This window comes from Folsomia candida, unplaced genomic scaffold (genome assembly GCF_002217175.1).
Source record: "Folsomia candida strain VU population unplaced genomic scaffold, ASM221717v1 Fcan01_Sc009, whole genome shotgun sequence".
In the NCBI taxonomy this organism is placed as follows: Eukaryota; Metazoa; Arthropoda; class Collembola; order Entomobryomorpha; family Isotomidae; genus Folsomia; species Folsomia candida.
In genome coordinates, this window is record NW_019091201.1 from 3,372,819 (window position 1) to 3,393,039 (window position 20,221).

The 20,221-nt window shown below is 38.1% G+C and overlaps 3 protein-coding genes and 1 non-coding gene across 4 annotated transcripts; 1 reads left to right on the forward strand and 3 right to left on the reverse strand.

Annotated features, from left to right (window-relative positions):
* Positions 1 to 306: 306 nt before the first annotated feature.
* Positions 307 to 4,090, reverse strand: LOC110854170 (pickpocket protein 28-like). The gene is made up of 11 exons (XM_022102569.1): positions 3,810 to 4,090; positions 2,527 to 2,727; positions 2,222 to 2,456; positions 1,986 to 2,128; positions 1,664 to 1,901; positions 1,314 to 1,596; positions 1,156 to 1,218; positions 937 to 1,066; positions 755 to 852; positions 542 to 685; positions 307 to 434 (listed from the first exon to the last, which is right to left on the reverse strand). The coding sequence occupies exons 1-11, from the start codon at positions 4,088 to 4,090 to the stop codon at positions 307 to 309; spliced, it is 1,944 nt and encodes a 647-aa protein (XP_021958261.1).
* Positions 4,091 to 7,099: 3,009 nt separating this feature from the next.
* LOC110854342 (larval cuticle protein 1) lies at positions 7,100 to 8,068 on the reverse strand. The gene is made up of 4 exons (XM_022102770.2): positions 7,665 to 8,068; positions 7,525 to 7,591; positions 7,370 to 7,438; positions 7,100 to 7,273 (listed from the first exon to the last, which is right to left on the reverse strand). The coding sequence occupies exons 1-4, from the start codon at positions 7,882 to 7,884 to the stop codon at positions 7,168 to 7,170; spliced, it is 462 nt and encodes a 153-aa protein (XP_021958462.1). The 5' UTR covers positions 7,885 to 8,068; the 3' UTR covers positions 7,100 to 7,167.
* An 841-nt stretch (positions 8,069 to 8,909) lies between these two features.
* Positions 8,910 to 9,025, forward strand: LOC118436656. The gene has a single exon (XR_004835620.1). It is a non-coding gene; the product is annotated as a U5 spliceosomal RNA (small nuclear RNA).
* An 8,182-nt stretch (positions 9,026 to 17,207) lies between these two features.
* LOC110853910 lies at positions 17,208 to 19,804 on the reverse strand. Its single transcript, XM_022102264.2, has 5 exons — positions 19,646 to 19,804; positions 19,112 to 19,558; positions 18,671 to 19,042; positions 17,795 to 18,586; positions 17,208 to 17,712 (listed from the first exon to the last, which is right to left on the reverse strand). The coding sequence occupies exons 1-5, from the start codon at positions 19,655 to 19,657 to the stop codon at positions 17,599 to 17,601; spliced, it is 1,737 nt and encodes a 578-aa protein (XP_021957956.1). The 5' UTR covers positions 19,658 to 19,804; the 3' UTR covers positions 17,208 to 17,598.
* Between the last annotated feature and the right edge of the window lie 417 nt (positions 19,805 to 20,221).

The following is a 20,221-nucleotide window of genomic DNA, read 5'->3' on the forward strand; positions in this document are numbered from 1 at the left end:
AAGTGAATAATAATAAATATGCTATAAGTTTTACGTAATGTAATTTACTATGTATTTATGTTTTATTCATTTGAATATAAATTATATTCGCAGAGTATGCAATGGTAATTTATATCTACATACCTACATATTGTATAAGAAATTCAGAACTCGTTGAGCATTTCTTGAAGTAATTATATTTGTGTATGTATAAGCTCGAAAACTAATTTCTGCTTTCACTATATCACAATATTTTTTATAAGTATAAAGACTAGCACACATAATGCAAATATCAACATTTGATAATATTAGAATTGGATGGCATTTTTATAGATCAGGTTCAGGTAAAGGCTCCACTGGAAGATACTGGGGCGGTGGTGTGGGTGCGCGTGGTTGGACAGGGATAACATTAGCCGGAGGAGGAACCACGATAACATCACGTTGGCGTCTTTGACCTATCGTAATGATAAGTATTATTATGAAAGTATGCGATGTTATGCATGCAATATTATTATGTGTTTTCATTTGAATAATTAATAAATTCCACACAAAAATGACTCACTCGTTTCCTCATCCATGCCTCCATCCGGTTGTTGGGTCATTAAAAAATACTGACCAGCTAATAAGGTAATAGCGGTCGAAATACCTTTGACGATGTCCAACAAGCAGATCCCTGTCACCATTGAAATTGTCCCTCCGTTCAAACCTGGTAAATAATTATAAATTGGGAAAAATATACAATTAATTCAAACTATTTAGTGGCGTACGGGCATACCGGTTACTTCAAACCAATTGTAACGCGAGCTCCTTCTCAAGGCTTGGATAGAATCCGTTTCAAAGTACACGTGAACAACAGAAAAACTGCTTCTTTTACTATAGCATAGAGAACAAAAATACTCGAATCGTATCATCCAAAATTTTTATTTATTACCAATTTTGGTTAGTAAATTATCTTACGGTATGTGCCAGTCCTTCATCTTTCTGTTGGACATGGGGCTCGAAGATATCGAGGTCTCGTACTTTGTATCCCTACAATTTGGACGACATTTTTCACATATCGTTGCTAGTCCTTTCTTGAATAAGGCTTCTGTAAGAAATTAAATATCATGTACAAAGTTCAAGTGTGTACTTAAATTTTTATTCCACAGATACATATATTTGTACACATTTACGTACGTTCTTGCTCCTGGACGCAGGTTCTCATTTCTTTAACTGTGCACAATCTATGTCCAGGTTTTCCTACAATTTTAGTTTTTAAGTAGATTGTACAATCTACTAATTTAACTAATTTAATTGTATTTAATTATGTCAACACGAAAGGAATTTTTTTGTACCCGGGTAGGTGAGCATCGTACAATTGCAGCGTTGTGTAACTTTCTTTGAGAAACATTCGGACAAGCAATTCTGCTTGGAATACTTTTTGTAATATTCTAAATGAGCCATGCCACCTTCGTCGCTGAAATAACAACGACGGTTACTCTGATCAACGTCTTCCTTTATTTCACCATCTGCCAAGTACACGGTTGGACGCACGGCGACGTAGGCTTCCACGCCAAACGGGATGGGGACCCCAAACCGTTGTATTTGAGGTTCGTCAAATGGATGATTTACTCCAACCTGAAATTCGAGGTAAATTTAATCCCCCTTTTTACATAAATGCTGACTACTTCATAATGTTCTTTACCATGAAACCGACCCCTTCTCCGTGGACGCAGGCTTTTTCAGAATAGCTTTGTTGCCTTATGACGAAAGTTAAGCCTGACGTTTTACCAGGGAAATATTGCTTCCAAGGGATTGGAATCGTTCTATTTTGTCCCTTTTCAGCAACAGTGTCACTGTCTCGATCAGATTTTACCTGTTGCCATTCAGCGAGCTCGTCATCTTTGTACTGATGTCCAAATGTTGATTGTAGTGTCTCGTGGCTAGAATTCGGATTTAAACATTATGAAAATAATAATTGTAATTAATGAATAAAGTAAAGATACCACATGAGTTATTAATTTTACCTTCTAGTTGCTGCGGTTGGAATTCCGTTAAAGACGCAAGTACTTCCCCATTCCGAAAAATGCTCTTTAAATACCTCTCCGCAATCTAATTTCACTCCGTTGAGAAAGCATCGCTGAATTGCGTCCGAACAGCTTACCATTCCCTGCAGAAAAGACAAGAGAGAATGCATATCTGGTGATAACAAAAATAATAATCACCAATATCCTTAAAATAATGTGGTTTTAATTTTACTAACCCCTCGAATAAACTGGACGACTCTTCCACTCGTCTGTAACTCCTTGTCCATTACTTTTTCAGTCGCATTAAGGTCATCTCCTAATGCCCAGTTTGTATCGTCTTCATGCCTAACGTTATTCAAACCAGCAAATGTGGTATTGGGGGAGCAAACTTGATCAATTATTTGAAGTACTCCTGTGGCCTCCTTATGTGTCCAATCAATATTATGGCCAGATTGCACATCGAGATAATTTCTGCATTTTGTGGTATTACAGTATAAATTAAATATCCAAAATCAATTACGAAAATACTATCTTTACATACATAAACGCGTCATCGATTTGGTTGAGATTGAAACCCCCGTGAGGGGCAATGGTGATCCTGGGATATATAACATTTCCGATGTACGTTTCCTCCGTTTCAGGGTTAATTACTAGCGGATGGCCCATTGTTCTCGTCATCCCCATTCGAACAATGACGTACACAATGGCACTTAACAGCGCAATAACGATCGCCCAAAACACTCTAAAACAAAGGAAACAAAATCGATATTTAGTGATACCTAGAAAAGAAATGTTTTAAATAAATTACTCATAATAGAGTGACTATCGAAGCAGTAAGTAAATTGTAAAAATAGAATTTCATAAACTTTACAAAGCGTGAATTTCTTGTACTTGCGATTAGCTCCCCCATTAGTAAGTAATGCTTAAAATAAAGTGATTTGTAAGAGAAATACACTATCGCAGGTTACACTATTTTCATTTTACATACATAACATATTATATTATATGAAATATGTATTTATATGTATACACTAGAATTTTATTTCTCAAAGTTTATTATCAAAATTGAAAAAATATTAATTATTTTATTCCAGCTCCAAACTTTACACTGCTCCTTATAAATAATGAAAGCTGAATTAATGCTTCTGATGACAATGCTACTTGCCAGTGGCAATTGTTATCCATCGCATTCGTCGGGAGCTGTAAAAGGGTATGACAAGGTAGGAAGTAAGGAATCGGAACCGGGTTGCCTGTGCCCAGCAAATCTAAATACGACGGGAACTTTCGTGTATTTCTGTGGCCGTGACCTGCAACCACCCAAGTGCGCCCCGGAAGGTGTGGTGAGGTGCGTCAATGGACGGACTAAAGCAATTCAGAAATGGGACTGTGCAGAAAAAGGAACTACATGCGGTCCAATGAAGAATCCTTGCCTCCACTGTGAACCTCATCGTTTCAAAGACTGCATATAAAAGTAGTCTACTTAGAAGTAGACCGTGTGACAATGATGAAGACGAAATTTATGAAATATTGAACAATAATTGGTTTAAAACTTTACTATGCAAATCTTGTACACCTGAAATTGATGCAATACATATCTTAAAGAAATGTAAGCTATAATAAATTGATATGTAAATTGTACTGTAATTTATACTTTACATGTTATTAAACAATTATTCTTTGGGGAATAATGAGAATTTCAACAATTCGAATGAAATGCATTTGTATGTAACACTAGCTTGAAGATTTTGCGTTGGTTTGATACATGACAGATGCCCATTGTGATTACAATTTTATGCAAATGTCAACAATTTGATAACAGCTTACCTCATCGAGATATGCATGTCTTTCGCAAGGCATTCCCGAAACCCAGGCAAATTCTGTAAGGCTTGAACGAGAAAATCCCCCCCGTTGGGTTGGCATTCTGACCGGATGACAGATTCGCAGCGGGATCGACTTCCTGCACAGCATTCTTCCAGCATGTCGATTGCGACGTGGTCCCTTCGGGCAGGGGGAGGAGGAGGAGGAATAGGGTCAGGTGCAACCTCCCCCCCTGCCCCCATATCCATGGCATACTCCTCAAGACAATGTCGCGAATTTCGACGCATCTTATGCAATTTGGGAGGAATAAAATTATGCAAGTTGAAGTAAGCAATATTTTTATTAAGGAGATCGTGAAGTTCGTGTCACGACCAGTGTCTTTGCGGGTAAGCAAGAAACTCAAATGCGAGATGCAAGAAACTGGGAGAAAGTGCAAGAAATATGCACCCTTTAGCCACGAGCCGTATGAATTATCGCGGAGAGGTGCAGTTTCTTGCATCTCTTGCAGGTCAGAATAGCTGCAAGAAACCACTTTCTTGCCGTTATTTCATGCAAGTGGTTATTCTGAACCAGAAACACTGGTCGCCACTATCAATCTAAAAATATTAAAGTGCTCAAAAACTCACCCTTCAGAATTGAAATATCGTTCAAGTTGGAGCGTTAGAGTTTAAGTTGAGTTTGAGTTCTTTAAATTGGAATTAGAATTTTAAAATTTCAAATTATTTTCTTGACCAGACGAGAAGGGTGAGATAGCCAGGAGAAAGTACATAAGACACTGATACGAAATTGGTTCATGGCAGTTTACGATGACCAACGGTATCGATACATATGAGTCATGACATGACGCTGGTCATACGATGGGGCAGCAGATTTGAACAAAGGAATTTTATTTCTATTTTCAAACCAGCAAGACTGACATACATACATGGCAATTATGGGGAAAGTACATAGATCGAGTGCGGGGACGGAACCAACATTTTGTCAAGGTTTTTTCGGGGCTGGCTGAAATCCGAAGATTTGCACGCTCCCGATTGTGGCCCTTTGTTTTAAGAAATATGTAAAAACAAGTGGCTAAATTCGGTACGTTCTCATCCCTAGACTTGCAGGTACTGTAGAATTTGAACTGAATTCGATCGATTTCGAGGATCCAAGCTAAAATATAATACGGATAGCGTTACTTCTATGTGACCACACCCCGATGACCAATGGTATCGATACATATGAGTCATGACATGACGCTGGATGGTCATACGATTCAAGCAATAAGCAGAATTGAACAAAGGAATTTTATTTCGATTTTCAAACCAGCCAGATTGACATACATACATGGTAATTATGGGCGAAGTAGAAGTACGTAAGTCGAGTGCGGGGAAAGCAGACGGAACCAGCACGGTTTTTCGGGGTTGCTGGAAATCCGAAGATTTGCACGCTCCCGAATGTGACCCTTTGTTTTAAGAAATAATATGGTTAAAAGAAGCTAAGAATACAAAGCTAAGAGTACGTGACCAAATCTTGTACGTTCTTAAATGTTAGAATTGGGACTGTGAAGATCGATCGACGCGATGTTCCAGTATGTAAGCTAAAATATATGGATAGCTTATTTACTTCTATGTGACCACACCCCGGGATTGTGACCCATTGTTTTAGGAAATGCATACCTAGAATGGTAAACAAGGTAAGAATACGTGGCGAAATTCTGTACGTTCTTAAAAATACTTTACAGGTAAGTACATACAGTAGAATTGGAATGGAATTCGATCGGCTTGATGATCTAAGATCAGTGGCCGTGGAAGCATGAGGACAGAGGAACAATGTCCCCACGGTTGTTCGATGTCGGCATCATTTCCCCATGTTATATAAACCCCTTCCTCCCCTTTCCTACAATGTTAATATCCCTACGGCTCCCGCGGCCACTGTCCAAAATACATGGTTAGCTTTACTTCTTTGTATGTGACGCCCCATTACTACATAAATTCGCCTCATGAAGTACACAGTTTATTTTTACGTACAACCAATTCATTAGCATACTCAAAGATATGAACATGTCGGAGGAACAATTAATCATGAAGAAGGAAGAATTTCCATGCGCTATTTATGTACTAAAAGGTCTTGGTCTTGATTGTTGGCAAAATCTGCATAAACAGTGAAAGTTTAATTTAATTAAGGAGTTTCATTTCAATTTTCAAACCAGATTACATACACATCATAGGATAATTATGGGTGAAATACATAAGTCGAGCTTTGCAGGAAAGGATCTACCAACCTTTTGTCCCGTCACGGTTTTAGAAGGGGTTAGAGGACATGAGAATTTGCACGCTCAGGATTCCCTTTGTTCTAGAAACAAGTATGTATGGTGGAAATAAGGTAAGAATACGTTGCCAAATTTTGTACGTTCTGTTCTTAAATACTTCCTCCTTTGTAGGTAAGTAGAGTAGAATTGGAGTAGAAATTTGATTGGCTGGATACATATGTACATATGCATGTGCAAACGAGATTGATAGTAATATACTTAAATGGTATGTACATACATGGAGACATACATAGCTTTATTTCAAGGAGACACCCAGTTTACTAAATTTGCGTCATGCAATACACAGTTAACTTTATGCACAACCAACGCGTCAGCATAATGCATACAAAATATGATCATAAAATAACAGAGAGAAAGTTAGTCACGAAAATTTTTCATGCGCTATGGATGGACTACAAGATCGTGGTCACAAATGCATCTGTGGTGAAAGTTCAATTATTAATGCACATATATATACATAGATAACAAGATTAATTGAAAATTCACTAAAAGTAGGAAGTAATCATATGTATCTGATTAATTAGTATAGAATGAAATATATACTGATATTAGTTAAAAGAGAAAATTATTTTAAGTCACTTTGCATATATTTAGAAGCCTGGGTAGGATTGCTTGTAGAAGAGGGGAACATTTCCAATTCACTCTCATTTGGCATTTCTTGATCGTACAGCATCAATTGTCGGGCAACTTAATGACCTCGAGCTGTGCGACAACGATGTGAGACAAAAATTGATAATAAGGGGGCATGATTTTTTGAGCATTCGTGAAGTATGCACAGCACATACGCCTTTTATTAAGATGATTTTCAATAAAATGGTGTGCTTTAGACGATGATTAAGAAATATTGAGATAACACTTGTTTTCCCGAGCTCCTTCTACGATTTTTGAGTGAAAGTAGATAAGTTGAAAAAAGAACTAAAACGCATGAGACAGAAATCAAGGACAGTTTATGCGACAACTATGGCATTCCGCAAAAAATAAATCATTTTGATATCATTTACACACTTTATTTTATTTTTAGAAAGCACTTCAATCTAAGATTTATATTTATATTTAAAACTTGAAAAATTCAGAGAATGGCTTCGGAATAGGACCAATAACTTGAATTGGTTGGGAGTGCAGTCGTAATCCGACTGGTTGCTGGTTAGAACTTCGTGTTCTATAAAATTAATTTAGACACAATATTATCAATTGATTAACTAATTAATTAATTAGCTAATCCATATAATAGTCCATATGCAGAGTAAAGTCTTACCGATAACCATTCTCATCTGCAATATACTCCACAATCTGAAGCGTTCCTTCCGGATCGACAAATCCATAACTGCATTCCATTTATTTACATTAATTTACTGGTTATAAATCACGTCCTAAAAATAATTTGCACATAATCCCATAACTCATACATACCTTCCCGTAACTCGACCATAACTATCCCGTCGTTCTTCTCGGAAAGACTTATCTCCTCGAGTGGTATCTTACATGCAAAATTATGAATTTTAAAAATAATGCTCATTATGAAATGAAACTGCTAAAATTTGCCTCACTACCTGCATCATATCCAAAATGATATGATCCATCGTTCGGATTTCTCACTTCAAAATGCACGCTTTTTCCTGGCGTCCTTCTCAAATACGTGGTCGCCGCGGTGGGCGTAACTTGCACAGGATACCACAAGAACTGGACGTTCCCCTCACTGCCCCCAATCATCGCGACGAGAAGGAAAACCACCCCCACACCGAGAAATATCCCATTTTGCCCCATCATCATTCTCAAACACCTCTCTCTGAGATCTTTGGAATGACTTCCTGGTTACGAAGACGAATTGAAAGTGAGCCTGGAGCTGGTCAAGTGTTCCGATTTATGTATTCGAATTCTAAAAGATCGTGGTGATGATGATGCTCCTGCTCTTGCTGAGAATGCGAAACTAATCAAAATCAATGGGAAATAAAACAATCAGTGCGTTTATCAAGGAGCAAAGCAACTAAATAGTTCATCTTGAACTGAATAAATAAATCTGCTACTCATGCATCATATCATTTGAAGCACCCTGTGGGCAGGTGTATGAAAAAGTGTATGAAACAAAGCATGGACTGGAGAGAGAGACACATACTTACACCATCATGACAAGAAAGATGGGTATCATGGTCAGCAATAAGTATGCATTTTACATCCACACCCACCCCTGCACCTTAAGGTACAAATGTAAATATGTAAAATTTGTGATGTAATAAGTATAACATTACTTTCGTATATGCTCAATAAACCGCAAAAATCGTGCCCAAATGGAATTGCAGGAATGTCAATCTTGTGTAATCGAATCTAAATTATTTCATGTCGCACAGGTGTTTTATTGGAGAAGTGACATAATTCTTGCAATTCTTAAATTCCTTTTTGAGACTGATTATGACTCCAAGGTGGATATTCAATCTTAATTTATGAGTCGAGAACCAGGATCCTTAGTGTCTAGAGTGGAATGTGGATGGATGGATGAACTCACTGTGAGCAATTTAATTGACTTAATTGTCACGTGTGGTCGTTATCAAATTGGTGAAGCAAGCAGCATCATCACCAAGATCATCATCGATACTGTCGTTTATACGATATTGGAGGAGTACATATGTATACATGCAAAAATTAGTGGTTTTCATTTGGACGATGACTTCACCATTAGTACGGAAGAACAGTAATTTTATCGTATTTATTAACATTATTTTTTAATTGGCACTTTTCTGTTAAAAAAATTTGACAAGAATTTGAATAAATCGTTGCAAATGAAATGTAAAAGAGGTCCACATCTCGGGTCTCCCTTCAAGTCGTATAAATCTTTCGCCTTTTACTAAAGATTTCCGTGGGGGGGGGACATTCTATGAGAATTTAACAATTTTTTGACAGCCTGCCTCCGTAAAAAAAAAAAAAAATTATCCTTGGCGCGCGAACGGAGAACCGAGTAGACTTTCTAATTTCTTTCTCTGATGGTTTTTTTTAGTTTTCTAAAAATTTATCTTTTCTGAGTAGCTAAGAAGTTTTGGCTAGTGGTCAAATATTGGCTAGGGTCAACTTCAACCCAAGGAAGTCAAAGTTTCTCCAAATTTGCATAAAGTGTGCAGTTTTAGTGCAGTTTTTTGTGTGGATTTTTTAGCAGTGTAATTTATGGTGTGACGTCATCTCAGCCACCACCACCACAATGTTGGGGCAGGAAGATCCCTTGGAAGGATCCCCTGCTCCTTCCTACAGCAAAGCTGCGACCATGGCGGTCATGCCACCTGACCCCACATCCTCCGCGTTGGATAAGTCGAAAGGTGTGCTTATCCGAAGAATTAAGGGAGTCACACTCAGTGAGCTTTTGGAGGCTCTCGGTAAGGTGATTTCTCCTAAAAAAATTTTGTATGCAGATTTTGTTACTGCTGCTAATTTTGGTGTCTGGTTGGACACGGATAAGAGTGTGGATGACCTAATTGGTCTTGACACCCTCGAGATAAAAGGTCAAATGACCAAAATGTACAGATACACTAATCCGGTACACAGGGTGGTCCTTCGTAATGTTCCACCCTTTATACCGGATACAGTAATTCTTAGTTACTTGCAAAAGTATGGTGAAATTCGTGGCGCTTTAGAACGCCAGTCGTGTTACAATGTGGGTGAAGATTTTGCCCATGTCAAAAGTTTCACTCGTAATGTGTCCCTCGCTATTTCGGATGGTGTTATTGTTCCTCAAGGTTTAACAATCTCTTGGGAGAACAAAAAACACGTGATTTATGTTCAGGTGGGGGCAAAGAAATGCTTCAAGTGTAATAAGCCTGGACATACTAGTAACAACTGTCCAACAAAGGCAACAGTCCCAGTTTCACGACCAACCCCCAAGACCTCCAAACGTAAATCTGTTCCTCTAATGATTCTTGTGGAAGATCAGGGTCAAACTGAAAGCCAAAAACGGCGGAGGTTTGACTCCCTTCCAAGTCAAAATGAGGGGTCAGGAATGACGGATTCCGAACTTGATTCCTCATTAACACTTGGCTCAGAAAGGCCAAAAAGACGCAAACCGGGTAGACCACCAAATCAAACTGACCGTTCTGTGACCAGGTCATTGAGTGCCGCTACCGTGCCAATCTCAAGTCCCACCACCTGGGCTTTCGATGTTTGGAAGAAGGGTAACTTTAAAACCTACCCTTCTTTCAATAAAGACCATCTTTATATGTTTCTGAGGAACCTTAAGCGCGATTTTTTTAAGGGGGGCTATACCCACTTTTACGAACAAGTAGCAATGGCGACTAGAAACCCTCAAGAGTTACACGATCTCCTTTTTGAGGTGGTGAATTCTTTGGGGAAGAGTCAAGAGTTAGTACGTACCGAAATGCATGACATATTAAAATTAGTGTCAAAATACATCGATTTGTCATCCGAAGAAATTGAGAAAATTAAGGACAGAACTGACCTTAATTTTCGAAATTTTGAGCTACAGGCCTACCAACTGGCCAATAAGCTTTCGGATGATGAAATGCAAAAATTTCGCAAATATTTTTTTAATTAACATATGGCTCTGAACATTTGGACACTTAATTGTCAGGGTTTGAATAATGCTGTCAAACGCAGTTGCCTAAATTCCGTAATAGTTAAATTTTCCCCTGATATTGTTTGTTTACAAGAAACAAATATTAACATCTCAAAATCTGAATCTTTTGTGCTGAGCTCTTATAAAACTTTTTATAATTCGTCTACTACTCTTGTTAGTGGTACTATTGTTTTAGTTAAAAACCAATTTAATGTTTTAAGTAACTCTATTCTTATTCCTGGAAAACTTCAACACATTTCTGTTGAAGTTTTTGGCCAGACCTTTTATTTTTATAACATTCATTTTCCCTTTAATAATCTGGATAGTTTCAACTTTTTGCGTATCTTAAAGTCTTCCATATGTACTTGTCCTAGTCAAGATAATGTTTTTCTTGCTGGTGATTGGAATTTTGTTCTCAATGAGTCGCTAGACCGTTTACGATCAGTTGAGCGTCGCAAAGGGATAGTGATAGAATTTTCAAAAATATGCCAAAATTTTAATCTTTCAGATGCGTATCGTCATCTTAACCCTTTTGGTTGTGATATGACGTATTTTAGTAAATTAAAAAACAATTCGGAGGCAAGATTAGATAGAATTTATATTAATGCTAGTCAGTTTCCTAATGTTGTAAAATGTCAAATGTTTCCCTTCATTAGTGATCACGTGATTTTTAATATCTTTCTCAAATTTGACCATTCGTTTGATTTTAAAAATATATGGATTTTTCCGAACCACCTTTTAAACATTGATGATTTTAATTTTTCAATTTCCTTTTTACTCAATGACTTTATTTTAAAATCCGATTACTCTGAGGAAAGTTATACCTTTTTAAAAAATAAGATAGTTCAGGTTTCAATGGAGTTTGGCATCTCGTTTAAACGTAGATTCAAATATGTAGTAAAAAAAAGTACAAAAGGATATTCAGCTCGTTAGTTCTAGTCAACATCTTAGTAACGCTGATATTTTTAAAATTTTCATAGATAGTTTAGATAATACTTTTTCTAATTTTTTAGTTTGTCAGGATTACCCGAAGAAGAAAATAAATTGTCGTGATAATCCTGTATCAATTTCTAATTCGTTTTCTAATATGTCCCTTGAAAGTAAATTGTCCTTAATTACTGACTTCTTTCAAACTAAATTTGAATGTAAGGCAGTGGACTTTACCAACTTCGATAATTTTATGCAAGGAATTCCAACTGTTCCTGGGGAGCAATCAGAACAGCTTGCTGCAAAGATTAGTTCCACAGAAATTGCGGCGTGCATTTCCAAGCTACAAAATGACAAGGCACCTGGACTTGACGGACTTACACATGAATTTTACAAGAAATTTTCGGAGCAATTCTCCATTATTTTAGAGAATGTTGCACAATTCTCCTTAAATAGTGGTAGATTCCCCCTATGCATGCGCACCGCTATTTCAAGCCTAATTCATAAAAAGGGGTCTGTGGATGATCTCTCCAACTTTAGGACGATTTCTTTGACTAACTCGGACTACAAAATATTATCCAACGTTTTAAAATCCCGACTACTTCCTATTTTACCCTTACTGGTGGGTCCATGGCAAACGTGTGGAATTAAGGGTCGTTCAATTTATGACAACCTTACTTTCATGCGTGATGCCTTTCAATCAAATGAGCTTGTGGGGGCTCTCTTTTCACTCGATCAAGAGGCAGCTTTTGACCGGGTGTCTTTTGAGTATTTGATAAAAATACTTGAGAAATATGGGTTTCCTCCAAATTTTATTAAATACATTAAACTCTTGCATACCGACTTTTCTATCTCGGTTGTTGTCGGTAACACTTTTACTAGAAAGATTCCCCTGAAAGTTGGTCTAAAACAGGGAGATCCGATTGCTTCAGTCTTGTACGTACTCGTAATTGAACCATTTCTTTTTAAGCTGAACAGCCGTCTCCTGACGTCTGGGCCAGCCGCATGGCCAAGGGTACCTGATAAGTACCTGTCTGCCTACGCGGATGATACGACTGCCCTACTTTCAAGTCAGGAACAAGTCCAAATTGTAATTAACGAGTATAGCTACTTCTCTCAATTCTCAGCTTCTAAGCTAAACAGTAGTAAGTCAGAATTACTTTTCTTAGGGGGGACTACTTGGGTAGAGACCAATTTCCCCACCAGAAAGGATGGGTTAAAAATTCTGGGTATATTTTTTGGGAATACAAGTTTCATGGAACAAAATTTTACCTTATTGTTTGAAAAATTTTGTAGGAAGTTATCTTTTTATAACAGTAAAACTTGCGCAGTTAGTTTTTTTTCAAGGGCTAAAATTTTGAATACGTACCTTCTCCCAATACTGTGGTATGTACTCAAGGTTCTTGACCCCCCGGAAACTTTTATAACAGAAATTCTTAATTGAAAACTTTCTCTGGAGAGGATCAAAACGTTGGGTGGGACGCCATCTACTCTATTTGCCTCTGGCAAATGGGGGGATTGGTGTGCGTCATCCGTTTATCCAGATGACAACTTTTCGTGTAGTGTTTGCATGCAAAGTCCTAAATTCGAGCGACTCGTATTTTTGTAACTTTGCACGTAAAAATGTTTTCAACATTCTCCTAAAGAATGAACCAGATTATTGTACTTCTTTTTATGACAATTTTTGCAAATATGTACAAATACTTGGTCTCAGTTTTGAACTAATCCCTCACAATATTTTTCACCTTATCCCGCTTAGTAATTCAATTTTTTTGAAAAATAATAGTTTTCCATGTTTAATTCAATTGGGGTGTGAAACCATTGAGGATTTTATTAGTTTCGATTTTTCCCAAAACATGCCTCGCTTTCCATCTCAAAGGTTAATTTCTTGTGAGAGTAGTATTTTGCGTAATATTATTGACACTTATGTACTATCTCAAGAGTGTATCACATTTCGATGCCTAAAATACGGCAACGGGGGTGAGTTTGAATCTTTTGTGAAAACCAAGCAGTATTTACTATGTACTCGTATTGTGCGAAAAATAAAATGGTCTGAGGTATCACTCGACACCTTAAATAATTCCGCCTGGCTTACCCTTCAAAAAAGCGAGGTGAGTAATCCAGAGAAAGACGTAATTTATAAACTTTTGCACAATACTGGTCTAACGCCAAAAATGGCTGAGTCAATGGGCATACATGAGGGTAGGGATTGCCCCTTTTGTCCATTTAAAGATATAAAATCTAGTCATTGTTTTAAATGTATCCATTTTCAGCCCCTCTGGCTTTTTATTTCAAAAATTCTCAGCAGAGACCTGACTAATGTCTCTCGATCAGGGATTAATGGGTCTCGAAATATGAAGTACGATAATATATTTATTTATTATGGTCTTTGCACGATATATAAGTCCTATGTTCACTTTCTAAATCACTTTGGGGACAATTTTGATTATTTGTCCCACTTTAGGCACATGGTTTTCGGACGAATATTGTCTGAATTCCATGTTTGCATGCGAGGTGGGAAAGTTTTGATGGACAATTTCCATCGAAAATGGAAAAAATATAAACTATACACTATGATCAACAATAGAATAAACATTAATCTCAATTTAAAATAATATTTTGATAAAATTTCCCACCTTCAGGTAGTTAAAATATTCTTACATAAGCATGTATTATTCTACAAATCTCTTCCTAAGAATTATTTATTGACTTGTCATTGTACTAAATAACGTGGTCATGAAGCAGAGTGAGTCAGAGGCAGTGTTTAATTCCTACCCCTGATGACACAAGTAAAGTCCTCCTCCCAAGAAGATCCACCGCCGTGGGAGACTAAACTGTAATTAGCATGTAATTTTACTTCTTGTATTAAGTTGCATTTGGCACATCTTTCCTAAATTCTTTTAAAGAACCTATAGAAATTTCAAAAAATGCGAGCGTACCCGGGTTGGGAAGGTTCTTTATTTTCAGTCATTTCCTAGCACTTGGCATCGGTAAGGTTAGGGACGCGTTGACATACCCACAGCCCCAGGGAGGATCCCAACCCATTACCTGGCGTCGTGGGTATGTCAACAACTTAGGTGTCAGGTTAGGCTGAATCTTCTTATTTCCTTATCATATAAAGCCATTTCTTTCAGTTTTTCGTGAATGAATGAAATACGAAATTATATCTCTAAGTTTTCGGCATATTTTAAATCATGGCCTAATTATAGCTGCATTTGTATGATGATTATTCCGTTTTTTTTTAGAATAGTTGTGTTTGGAATTCTCATTGTACGAACTAATCTTAAATATATGTAATAAAGGGTTGAAATTCCCTAAATTTATTTGAATCGAAAAAAAAAGAAAAAAAAAGAGGTCCACTAACGTCGCGGACTGATGTAATAAAGTGCTCAGAACTTTATACACAGTAAATGCAATTTCAAAAAAATTGCATATGTTTACTGTCAAAGTGTTTGGATTGCCACACAGTTAAAATTTTAATGATTCAATTCCGCTATCTGCTACAGATTGTATTTTCTTCTTCAGATTTCGCATCAAATTCTGCGCAGAGACTGCACCTACTTCCAAGCTGATTTTCTTCCAACTGTTCTTAAATTTTCGTAAGGTGTCTGGCTTTTCTGAAAGCTTAGAATGTTTGGATTTAGTCAGCGCCCAGAATTTCTCAATTGGTCGCAGTTGAGGAAAATTTGGTGGGTTTCCATTTTTTGGCACAAATTCAATTTTTTCAGATGTCGGTACTCCGTGACCTTTTTGGCGTCATGGGAAGTTGCGAGGTCAGGCCAAAGCAAAACTTTATTTTTTTATGATCCTTGGTAATAAACGATTCCAATCCCCCTTTAAGGCATGATTTAAGATAAACCTCCTGGTTTACAGTATCCTCCAAAATAACGGGATCGGAAACATGACCAATGCAAGACATGCGTTACCAAATTTTTCATTTTTTTGGGAATTGGTATTTCGTTTGGACTTTGTCTTCATAATTTACTTCGTAGGGGTTGGAACTATGGAAAAAATGCGTTCCTGGAAGATTTGAAGGGTCAGCTGTGACGTGGGGCTCATCGTCCATGATGACCACGTTTCCCCGAATCTTCTTCAACAATTTCTTGCAGAACGCATGAATCCTTTCCTGTTGCGTTGGTTTGTAATTCGGTGCTGGTTTTTTTGCCCTTGCTGTAATCCCTAGTTTATGGACTTCGATTTTGCTCAGATAGCTTTTTGAAATCTTGACCTTACTTTCCGCTGCAGCCATTGTCGTTGATGGATAATTTTTGAAGATTTTTTTTATGCGATTTTTGACTTTTGTCGTCGCTAGCTTTGCAGGTCGACCAGTGGGGACTTTGAATTTGAGTTCATTGGATTCCTCGTACTTTTTTATGTAAGAGTTGACATTTGAATGAGGAATACCTTCTTGCTTGAAAAAGTGTCAAGTGATTTAAGAATCATAGTTTGTTCGATTTTTGTGAAACTCAATCGCTCTTTTTTTCAACTCTTACCTTTCAACCCAAGTTTTTCTAATCTTAGCCATGACTCAATAATTGGTGACATATATCAATGGAAAGCTTATAACTTGGTCTATTCAAAAATAATTTTTTCGAAATTTAATTTCGCTGTGTTCCCGCCCAGCGCGCCTTTGACAGGGCAGTCCGCGACGTTAGTGGACCTCTTTAGAAGAATTTAGCAATATTGCTCTTTTAGCAATAGAGTGAAATATGCAATTTTTTAAAAATATGTGACCACACCCTCTGACCTCGTGGGGGCCGATTGACCCCAAAAGTTGATAGGGATCTTCCCCTTGGGGTCATATGCATATCATACTGACGTATTTGAGAAGAACAGACGGACGGACGGACAGACAGACAGACGGACAAAGTCTTCTCTTAACAAGATTTCACCCTCTAATAATAAATACAGCATTATTAATTACATACATTTGTACCATACACAATCTCATCCCTCATCTTCACACCATGGAAGCAACCAACCCTCAAGATAATAATCCATCTTATTAAACCCGATTACTAAAATGGAAGTAAGCAATCAAAATGAGGATTGTTTCGCAGCTAATAAATTTTAAATGTGTATCAGTCCCATTGTATTGTGTCCATTACGCAATAATGAGTACACACATTTTACTTTAAAAGGTTGCCCAGAGGCAGACAGTTGGTTGAACTAAAGCATTTTTTTCTGCATACGTCCACGTCCTTCTCCCTCGAGTGGAAACTGAAGAGATGATCTTCTCAATTTTTTTAGGTCTTGGACAATCTAACAAAATATAAATAAACACGAGACGTAAGGATAAGGTGCTTCAATTCTCCACTTGAAATGAAAAACGAGGTGAATGAAGGCACATAAATGCAAATAAAAGCGATGTACATACGTGTTTTGCTAAATGCATGGCATGAATTAGTCACGTTGTTTTCGATTTGATTCGATATTTGATTTGATGTCGATGCAATTCTAAATTCAAGTATTATTTTATTAGCTGATTCATTCTAGTCCAATTTCTGGACTGGACTGGGCATTGTATTGATCTGAATCAGATTTGAAACATTATGTGTCCATGAAATGCAGTTTCATGACAATGAGAAAATAAAATGATGAAAATTTTGCCAAGTTTTTTTTTAGATGGTAAGAGTTTGCTTCAATTTATTACTTTTTGAGATGTTCTTCGTGAGTGAGAATTTTGTAAATGCTTTGGTTCAGTGCTTTTTTTACATACTAATAAATCACAAAAGTGACTTATCTGCTATTGAAGGTGTTGCTTTCAATATCAATTATCTATTAACATCTAGTCATTTCAGGAAATTGTGAGACAGTCTTTTTTAACAAGGTCCGAATCGTTAACCGATGGACTTCCTTTAAAAACCCTTTCAGAGTAGGGAACTAAAAGGGGAGTCGAAATTGGTGGCACGAAGAAGAGAAAGTCAAAAGTCAAACTAAACTTGGAACAAGGATGAGAAAATTTGAAGAAAAATTAAAACTGAGAATATTTAAGGGCAAGTTATTTAAAACTTGATTTCCTTCTCCCGTTGGAATTCCTCAATTCCGGAGCCAATGGTGGGCTTGCCGAAGGTGAGGGGAATGTGGATCTTCTCGGAATCCATCATGGTTGGGAGCTCCTGAAAGTATAAAGAAAATTAGAAATTGTGGTGGTGGTGGTTTTTAAATTTCCATGTTTTCAGGAAATATTTCTACACTTACAGATTCAATGTTGTAGAGAGAGTGCTCCTTGTTCTTGTAAAGTTGACCCATAATTTTCTCCTTTTGGATTTCCTCAATCATCTTTTGGGCCTGGATTTTCTCGAGCGTCTTGAGGGTCATCTTTGGGGAGAACTTGGTGTTCTTGAGCATACGGGTGATGAGTGGGCTGACGGCGAACTTGTTCATCTTGTTGTAGGTGAATGGCTCGTACTCAACATCGTACTTGTTGTAGACATCGTCAAAGACCTTCTCTCCGCTGAAAAGGTTTCCGTACACTTCTGGGGTGTAGATCTTCTTGCCAAAGATGGTCTCGAGGACGCGTGGGGACAGAACGTGCTTGTTTCCCTTGGTGAGGATCTCGTAAAGTTCGGGGGTGAGGACTTTCTTGTTCTCGCCGAAAACGGTGTCGAAGATTTCTGGGGTGAAGGTCTTCTTGGTGTCGAACAGGGTTTCGTAAACCTCTGGGGTGAGGACGTGCTTGTTCTGGCCGAAGATGGTCTCGAGGAGTTCAGGGGTCATGACGTTCTTGTTGTGCTTGACAATCATGTCGTACATTTCTGGGAAGACTTGTTCCTTGTTCTCGGAGAACAGGGTTCGGTAAATCTCAGGGGTGATGACTTTCTTGTCGCCGTAGATTTTGTTCAAGATGATGTGCTTGAGGAGGATATCCTTAATGTTTTCGGTGTTGTGGTGGCCGAAAATTTTGTTCATTTGGTATTTGTTGGTCATGCTGTCAATTCCGACGGTGGAGAAGTCCATGCCTTGGACGGGGACAATCTTTTCATCAACAAGCTGCAAAAAATAAAATAAAAAATGAATTAATACTCACGATTTCAGAAACCTAAAACCAGTAAAAAAATAGTGACGCTTACGTACCTTGACATCTCCAACGGTGATCTTCTCAAGTCCGGTAACGGGGTCGACAATCTTTCCGAAAGTTTGTTCCTTAACTTGTCCAGTTGGGAGCATTTTGACGTCGGTGAAGGTTTCAGTGACATCGTGTTGTCCCATCTTGTTCATGTTCAAGTTGTTCATCATCTTTTCCAAGAGGTACTTGTAGTGGGTGGTGGTCATGGTGGGGTATTTGGAGTCAAAGTGTCCCATCATTTGGGACATGGGAACGGACCATTCACGGTTGTACCTTGGTTGGTAAGTGTATGGGTTGAATCGCTGGGTGGTGGTGGTTCCATAATCGTAGATTCCTTGTTCTGGGGTGTATGGAACGACGGATTCAGAGATGAGTTTCACCTAGAAAAGTGACACGATTAGTTCCAATTCAGGCTAAATTTTTCGGAAAATTTGATTTTATCAACTTACTTGTGGGACGATGTACTTGTAGAAGAAGATTGGGTTCCTGAAGTACATCTGGAACTGGGGAACGGTCCAGAACTGTTGGAAGAGTGGGGACTCAACATAACGTCTGAAAACGGTTGGGTATTGTTCCCAGAATTGACGGAAAAGTGGGATTTGGAGGTATTCTCGGAAGAGTGGGTGGGACACGAGCTCTTCCAGAGAGAGCACGGAGACCCCACGGCGTCCACCGAAAACGGAGCTCATGTCTTCCATATCGAAGATGGAGTCCTTGGTGTTGTAGTTTTCCATCCCAACGTGACGGCCCAGCTTCTCCTTCAGCAAAAGGTCTTCCACGGAGGACAAGGACCGGTGAAGGGGCTTGTATTTGTACAAGGATTTGTCCTTGACCAAGTCCATCAAGTCCATGCTTTGGCCGGCAACAGTGGAAACCACCAAAAGAGCTGCTACGATCTAGAGTAGGTAAATAAATTTCATTTTTATTATTTCTGGAGGAAACTTGAGACAGGTTTTCAAAAATGAAATTTCCTGAAAACTTACGAAAGCCTTCATATTGGAGGAGAAAGTGGAGAGTGGATCGATGTGGAGAAGATCAAGATCGTTTCAAAAAGACGAATTGATGCTTCTCTCCGGCGTCCTTTTATACCCGTGGACCAGTCCATTTGTCCTGGTCTGTCCAGTACTTTTTTCTACTTTATGGCAGACCAGGTTTAAGATAACAAGTAAAAAGATTATACTTTGTACTACTAAATCCAGTTTCTGCACATCTACTAATCGAACCATGACCATAAGTCATAGCAGTCAAGAAGAAGAAGCCGGTTGGTGGGAGGGAGAGGTAGTGCTGGCAAAAATAAGATATTGCCAATGTCACTGCTTCGCTGCTTGTTGCACAAGATGATTCCATGCAAAAGCCGGTTTATCGTGGTGCTAATGGGGAAGAAAAGGTTGAGACTCTTCGACCCGTTGCCATTGTTGCGATGTGCATTCCAGTTGGCAACAGCAGAACTTCGGCAGAGGTGAAGATGAGAGAAGATGTCAGATAAGACAAAAACAAGTACGTTATGAAAGAGATGATTAAATTAAAAATTGCACGTGGACTAATTCACGTTTGCGAAA